Genomic DNA, 8,633 nt, shown 5'->3' with positions numbered 1-8,633 from the left:
GCGCATGACAGAGAGCTACTTAAAAAAAATTCTGAGCATCAACAATCATATCATCTTACAGCCCCCAAACTTCTGCATGCTAGAATATAATGAGAGGGTTATGTATCTCAAATAGTAATTTTATATTCTAACCAAAATTGTTTTCCTAACATTTACAATAAGTTCTATAAAAAAAAATTTTTTCTGAAAGTTCTGTTAATGTTCAAATCATCCATATTTTTTGCAAAAAAATACATTCTTTACAATCAGAACTGACATGTAAAATCAAGACTCGCAGAATCACAACCCTTATAGCAAAAAACTAACCCTACAGAAGCCAAACACGTTGGCTGCGAAATGTAAAAGTAAACTGTTTTTCGTCCATAATATCCGTTCCCAGTTCCTCATCGTAAGCGTCAATCTATCACTTCAGGCTCATGTCCTCTCCTCCCCATCCCTTCACGCCTCTCCCTGATTCTGTCCATCTCTCTGGAGCGGAGGAGAGCGGGAGGGATGCTGGGGGCTGGGAAAACCTGGACTTGACCCCTGAGTTCTAGGCTCCACAGAGTCTCCTCACCAAGCCTCCCTGATGACAGATGAATAGACAAATACTCTCTCACACACACAACAGATACATACACAAGGCAGACACACCACACACACACATACAGAATACCACAACTTTGGAGATTTTCATAAACGTGGCATTTTCTGGTGTTTCTCTCATTGGCTTGCTAGATTCAACATTTTTTTTTATTGGTATATGTATCACATGCTACTTATTCAGGGTTCAAAGTTGAAAGGGAGGTGAAGCTACACATAAGAAGTGCAAAGCACAGCCACGAGGAACCTGCGCCAAAAACATCTATTCAGAAAATGTAAAAAATTTGATTTCACAACTATACGTCACATCAGATATTACAATAAAGAGACGTCGCCATTTCCCATGCCAACTTATAGTGACAAAACACAATAAATACATGGCCCTGTACAATATACCTGCAAAACGAGCTGCCATCATGATTCAACTACATGCTTTGGTGTGAAGTTGTTTAACTGGGCTTTACCGGGAGGTGTGTGAACCAAATAGCGAGGGATCGTAAATTACGGCCTGGGAGCTGGTGGCGACATGGCGGAGGAGGGGTGCATTGATTGTAGACAAAGATCGAGGTTTTTCTTTCTCTTTACCCCACACCTACCCCCCAACTTTCTTCCCCTTCCTGGCTCTTTTTCCACGGCAAGGAAACGATCTTACTCCCAGCCACGGAAGTCATCGCTCTCAGACGTCTCCGTCTCATCGTTTACAATGCTATTTTCCTTCTTGTTTTGGCATTTTCCTCGTCGGTCTGGTTATTTGTTGCCATTTCTTTTTTGTCCACTCATGGACAAACTTAGAGAATGAAGCTAAGTTTAGTAACAACCACCTCTAATAATACACACGTGAAATGGCATTAATTCCCACAACAGGAAAAATGCACGAGGACCTGACCCTTCTCCGAGGACACACGCGTGCAACACATCTCCCACCTTCACACACTCAAGATATGGCAAGCTGTCTAAACATTTATTCTTTAAAACTAATGAGTAATACTAACTAGTATTTATTTATTTATCCATTCATTTATTCTCGTACTAGCACAATAGGCCTATTCTATTTAGTAAGTAATCCTTTTGTGACCAGCATATTTTTCAGTTTCTCTAGTAACTATTCCATATACTTATTCATTAAATGTAATGAATGAAGTAAATGCACTTATTTCGAATGGTGACTAACTACATAGTATCTAACTAGATACCAGCCACTGCTGGAGTAGTAGTATCAAAGGAATAACAGTGGGAAGGTATTAGAAATAGTAATAAATAAATAATAATAATTCACTAAGAATTAAATAGATAGCTAGTCATTACTGTAATAAGTACTAGTATCTAATGAATAGTTAATAGTGAAATTGAAGATACTAATCAATACCTGTTCATTAAAGATTGTGCTAGTTAATTTTCAGAAGTAAATGTTCAAATCGCTTGCCATGCTCAAGGTCGTCAAAGTTGGTAAAACATTTACTTATGCATGTGGACATAGGTGGCTTAAATGGCCCAGCATTGCAGTACAAGGTGGTATGAATGGTACAATTAATACAGATTTGTATTTTTGAGCATGTTCTGACAGATACTGCTCATGGCCTCCACTATAACTTGTCTTGCATTACATTGCAAAAAATAAAATGAATAAATAAAATAGAGGAAGGATGAAGACTGGTAGGGCTGATATAATATTATGTGCTAAAATTACACACACCATGTCAATATGCAAACACCACAGCAATGACAAATTTTCTTTAGTAAATCATAAATACAATGGCATTTTATCATTTAAAACATGTTAATGAGTAACTCACTGTTGACCGTGATCATGTAACAGGCAGTGGATATTTGATATATCTAATGAAGCTGACTATTGGCCAGGTGTCTGTCCGGAAAAGCATGTACGCGCAAACACCAACACCGAACACCTGTCCTACTTTGTGTGCATGCTTGCTTGTTGTGTAGCTGCAGTAGCATATATTTGAGCCTTTACTTGCACTGGATTTGAGTGTGTGTGCATGTGGCATGCTGTGATAATTATGTACATAGATGCACTTTGTTTTATGGGCCTTTAGTTGCAACACCACCTTTGGCCTGAGCACACCTTGACCTTTGGATAGGCGGGGTCACCCTCTTGTTTTTGTTTTCGTGAGTGCATGAGGGGAGAGGGACTCTCCTATAATCACCCTGATATTTAGGACATGTCCAAAGGGACTGGACATTGTTTTTTTAGCACATTGTTAAAGGGATAGTTCACCCAAATATTAAAATGTGTTGTTATTTACTCAAACTCATGTCATTACAAACCTGCATGACTTCATTTCTTTTGCAGTGGTTTTGTTTTGTTTTGCACAAAAAACCTGTATGAATTTATTTCTTCTGCATGTTTCAGTGATTTTTTTCTGTTTTGCTTTGGACAAAAAAAATCAATTACAATATAATAGGAGTCCTGTGGTGAACCTCCAAGAGCTACTAACACAAACACACAAGTGCCAGTGACAGTATGTGTCTTAGGGAATGTGGAGGTGTTTTTTTTAGTTGCAGGGGGCCAATAAGGCAGTCAACTGGGGTAGTGCTGTAAAGAAAGAGAAACTGCAAGAGAGCGAAAGAAAGAAAGAAAGAAAGAAAGAAAGCCTTGGCAGACTTAATAGTTCACAAATGCTATAGCTTAAAGTACACAGGGCACCTCTAAGGTCATTTTACTGATAGTGTGTTCTGAAAGGCCTTGGTGTTTTTTTGGTGTTTTGAAAACTGCAGACTGGCAGAAATGTTGACAAAACTAAAAGGTGAGAATTGAGAACACTGCTGCTCGACCCTTCTCATTCACCTCTATTAGTCTACAGAAAGACATAAAGTCTAAGAAAACTCCCCTCTTGAGCATTTCTGAATGAAGACGTAAGCTGGATGCTCTAGTTGGAGCACTCATTAGTATTGCTGCATTATTGTCGATTCTCTCCCCGTTTTCCAGGCACAGTCTCTCTTTCTCCCCCACACTTGGGTTGTTCTCTGGCCCAGGCCTTATATTGGGGTTATATGAGAACACATTACAGTTTTAGTGTGTTCTAGCTCTGGTAGCTCTGGCAGCTCTGATATCTAACTGCTCGTTCTAAGGAAATCCCCAATACGAACTGCCCTGAAAAATACACATGCACAGGTTAACAAAATCAAGGTGCAATGTCTTGTTCTATGTTTAATTTTTTTAATCAAACATTTCTAGTTTTAAATCTTGTTCTCTGTGCATGCAACGATAATTCTAAGATATATATATATAATTGACCTCATATAACACTGAGGTTTATGATTGACAGCATTGTAGCCAATTCATTTTATCTTGCATAATAATTGGGGGTGGAGGTGCAAATGGATTTTTGTGTGGGTGGAACTTGGTGGTTACAATTTTTTTTTTTTTTAAATCTGTATATTCTTTTTTCCAGTAAAATTATCTAAATCTCCATATAAAATATACATATAAATTCTAAATTGGATAAAAATTTATTTGAGATGCAAATTTGCATAAGATTTTCTTATTTTTTAAATAAACCATAGATTATGCTTAAAAACAAGAAAAAACTATTATTTGCCAATAAGAAAAAAAATTACATACAAATGAAAAATATATTATATTATCTGAATACAACTCTTTACATAATATTCAAAAGTTTGGGGTAATGTTTAAATAAATTAAACATTTTATTCAGCAAATACATATTACACTGATCAAAAGTGACAGTAAAGTAATAACATTTCACAATATTACTGTTTTTTTTTATTAAATAAATGCAGCCTTGGAGAGTATAAGAGACTTCTTTCGAAAACATTAAATAAATCATAAAATTATCAAAACTTTTGTATCGTATAGATGTTCAAAAACTTGGAAAACAAGACAGTTCTGGCTAAGAAAGTGATCTTTTGCAGTCTATAATGTGTTTGAATTAGTCCCCATGAATCCATGGAGCCATCCCAGAATTCTGATGATTGCTGCAACCGTCAGATGCGGTTACAGACACAGTCACCGATGTGTATAGCCATACATCACACTGTGACACACACATGTACAGTCAAAAAGCAACAATCCTTCAGCCGAGTCCACTGTCACAGTTTGATAAATTGTCACCCCCTCCATAATTTGCTTCATGGTCAGAACTGCTCTACAATATCCTGTTTTTACCGCAGGATAGAGAGCGCAAAGCAGAGAAAATGAATGAAGGAAGGTGACCCTGGGAAAACTTTGCCTTTGGCCACAGAAACGCTCAACAGTAAGAGAAAATATTGAAAATAGGAAAATGAGATATCCATCTTAAAGAAAAATGGAAAGGAACAAAGAACAGAAACAAAGAACAAAAAAAAACTAGCTTGAAATTGCCTGAACCTCAAGCATTTTTGAAAAATCATGATGGTCGACCTTTGGAGATGTGAAATTATCATTAAATATAGACTACAGAAAAAGGCATGGAATCTCCTGATGATTATCAGAAATATTTGAAAATTGTATTTAATTGTACCAGTTACAAACACAATTGCTTGTCACTTGTTTTAAGTCAGTTCTTGGTCAGAAATGCACTTCAATGTTGTCCTGAGGGTCTTGTTGGCCTGGTTAGCGCTCATTGCCTATCACCTCAGATAAAGATTGTTTAAGGAGAAATGGATGAGTTTCAATGTTTCAAATCGATGCTCAGTATAAAGTATGCTTCCAAACTCACCACCAATCACTGCACTCAGTAGTGCCTCATTTCAGAAGTGATAATTATTCATATTAGTGAGTTGTGGGATGATGATCATGGAATGAGCACATAAAAACACCGAATGAAATATGCTTATGAAGCACTACTCCTGAGGTTAAGGTTATGAACCTGATGCAACAGTTTCTTGACCCTGCACATCATCACCTGGGCAACAAAACGTAAGACACCAAGAGATAACGCAAGCTAATTTAGCCAATAGCAATAAAGGTGGATGGCGGTGCCTCTCTGTCGCCATGGGGCTGTAAAGCGGGTGGGCTACATGCTGACGCGCCCGCCAAGAGCCAACATGTTCTAGCCCAACCCAAAATCTTAGCACCATAAAGCCAAGCTGGAACGCAACCTTTGATCGCCAACACTCTGCGGAGAGAGGTACGCTCAGACACCGAGAGTCATTAACGCAAACACTCAGCAACACCTATGAGGATACAGGTTACACAAAAGAACTATATAAAGTCATAAACATCAAAGCGTTTCATACAATTCATATATGGCCTGCGCCTTGGCATTATAAAGTCAGGACATTTTAAATATTAACATTTTTAACTACTACTTTTCAAAACAGAAAAAGTTAAATTGGTTGTTTGGTCTTTTTTTGGGGGGGAATGAAGCTTAAAAAATATTCAAATATTTTGAGGGATAATCAAGTAAAATAACGTGTCCTTATGAGAATATCTAAGCAATTGACAAGGTGGCAGTTTCATATGAATTCATACAATGTGATTTGTACAAAAACATACGATTTTTAGAATAGAGTAAGCAAGATCCACCCCCAAACCTAAACTGTCAGTGGGGCGTAAGCAAATACAAAAACATACAAAAATGTATGAATGAGATCGTATATATATTCATATGATTTAGCCAACAATTGGGCAAAATGTAAAATAGTTACAAATTGCCATTAGAGTGTGTTGGTATATCAGTTTAAAGTTCACAGAGCTGTTTTTGGACACTGAAAAAATGAATATAAATCCATGGAAATCACCCCACGGTCCCTCATTATAATAAAAACAGGATGATACTGATGTCAAAATATGCTATGATCTTATAAAATACACTTTTGCCTGTTGAACCGTCATCAACCTTCAAAGATAAGATTCTTCCAGAAAGATTTACATGTCTTTCTTTCATCTTGTTATGTTTACTACACAGTTTAGAATTTTTTTCAAATAACACAGTTTAGATTTTTTCTTTTCAAATAAATTACTGTTTATGACCCATAAACATTTTTTTGAACTGTATTTAAACAACATTTTCATAGTTTCATAGACAAAATTTAGGGAGAATTACAATATCTCTACAAACAAGTGCAGACACAAAGCAGATGTTCGGCAATTTTATATGCAATAAACCATTGCTATATTTCCAATATATATCAACAAAATACAGCAAATAAATTTAGGTTAACATATTCTGACAAAACAAAACACAAAATTTCTAACAATTAATATAAATGTGTCCCTTTTCAAAATTTGCTGAAAAGAGAGGGTCATTGCACTTCGGATCATCGGAGGAATACAATTTAGCATTAAAAGTGTCTGGAATCAGCAAAGACGACAAAGAAACTTTTAAAAGCCTCATCCAGGGAAAGTATGTGATCTAAAGTCACAGTGACCATAAAGACGCATTCCCTGAAGGATAAAGGGAATTATGGGAGAGACTTGTGTGCTTCCACTATTCTTATCTCAACATAAATAATGTATCTTAAAAGTTAATCATTAACATCTAAGTCATGAAACATGCTCAGAAGCCATAAAAAGCTTTTTTTTGTCCTCCTGATCATTGCTTAAGGAACTTGAGAACTGTTGCTGAGTCGCTGCTTGTCGCCCGCCGTATTTTGGCGGAATTGCGTGAATTGGCCGTGACGTCACCGACAGATATGCCACGTTAAAACAATGAGGCAAAGTAGCACAAATTACAGTCAGTCTCTTGCATTCCTAAGATCCGTCTGTCTACATTTGTGTAAAGGTTCTATTAGGTAGATCTTGTTAAAAGTCTTTTCTCCCAGAATGCACTGGAGAGGTTTAGAGAAGGTAGTAGGTCTCAGATCACGCTTGGGACAGCGCACACCAGGAATTCTGTGGGGCGATTGACGTCGGGGTGTACGTGTAGTCTTCATATTTGATGTCCACATGTGCTGAACTGGCACTGTCCAACTGTGTCGATGCCTTATAAAGAACAAAGAGAGACATTGTTAGCTGCCAAATCGAGCTTTGCCATAGAAGGGTTATTTTTAAAGGGATAGTTCACCCAAAAATGAAGGTGAGTAAATGATGACAGAATTTTCATGTTGAAGAATGAATTTAAAAGTCAATAATGTTGTTTTGGACTCAAGACAACAATGCCACAGAAGATTCATGTCAGTCTACAGTTCATGTAGTTCAGTAAAGTGAGAAGAACATTTTCATCATCTAAAGAATCTTTTGTCCAATGTAAAACTTCCATGTAAAGGTTCTTCATGGAACCATTGATGACAAAAAAAAGACACTTTAGACACTTTATTTTTTTTTAGAGTGAACTTGAACTTGAACCCATATTTAATCATTGCCTTTCATTGACGGTGACATATACAAAGAAAAAAAAATACAGTTCAATCAATCACATGAGTACCTGTGTGACTGAGACAACAGTTTGGCCTGCATATGGTGAAGCTGCGATACTGGGTTCCCTCTTTATTGTAGAGGCGTTCTCTGACACAGGCAATGAAGTGGGAGACATAGCGCCAGACACTGTTGACCCTGAAGACAAATAGAACAAGATGTGACTGACAGCCACAATAAAGGAACAGCAAACTGGATATACTGGTTATTGCAAATGACAATTAATGGCGTCAAACATCCGTTGGTGTTTATGCTGGTGCCGCACACGCACCACATGTCGATTGAATGCAGAGAAAAGTGCTGTTACTGCTCTCGCTCTCTCTCTCTCTCTCTCTTTCACTCCCTTTTCCCTCCCTTTACTCTCTCGCTCACCCCATATTTCTCTCCACACATTCTCTGACTCACTCACTCCCACACTTCCATCCAAATCACTCATGTCTGCTTTAGTCTAAAAATTAAACTTTCCAAAAACATCTCTTTTAAAATGCTTTTCTCAACTCTTACCTGAGGATGCTTTGCTTTTGGGCATCTTTGGTTTGCGTTTCCTCGTCTGAATGCTTTCTTTTTTCATTGCTAATGGCCTTGGTACCTAAAATAAGAGTAAAGTAAAAACAATGTATAATTTAATTCTGACTGATTATTCATTATGCAATCAAGAGTTAAAAATGAGTTGGTGGTTCAGTTATAATGGCGGTTGAACCGGGTGAGAATATGGGTCTTGTTGTTTAAAAAA

General features: G+C 37.1%; 1 protein-coding gene across 1 annotated transcript; it reads right to left on the bottom strand.

Annotated features, from left to right (window-relative positions):
* Nucleotides 1–6,717: 6,717 nt before the first annotated feature.
* LOC107559470 (transcription factor GATA-5-like) lies at nt 6,718–8,484 on the bottom strand. The gene is made up of 3 exons (XM_016243303.1): nt 8,405–8,484; nt 7,911–8,038; nt 6,718–7,468 (listed from the first exon to the last, which is right to left on the bottom strand). The coding sequence occupies exons 1-3, from the start codon at nt 8,469–8,471 to the stop codon at nt 7,349–7,351; spliced, it is 315 nt and encodes a 104-aa protein (XP_016098789.1). The 5' UTR covers nt 8,472–8,484; the 3' UTR covers nt 6,718–7,348.
* Between the last annotated feature and the right edge of the window lie 149 nt (nt 8,485–8,633).

This window comes from Sinocyclocheilus grahami, unplaced genomic scaffold (assembly GCF_001515645.1).
Source record: "Sinocyclocheilus grahami isolate Dianchi unplaced genomic scaffold, SAMN03320097.WGS_v1.1 scaffold687.1, whole genome shotgun sequence".
NCBI classification, from domain to species: domain Eukaryota; kingdom Metazoa; phylum Chordata; class Actinopteri; order Cypriniformes; family Cyprinidae; genus Sinocyclocheilus; species Sinocyclocheilus grahami.
Note: the sequence above shows the minus strand (reverse complement) of the source record. Positions and strands in the feature narration are given on the sequence as shown.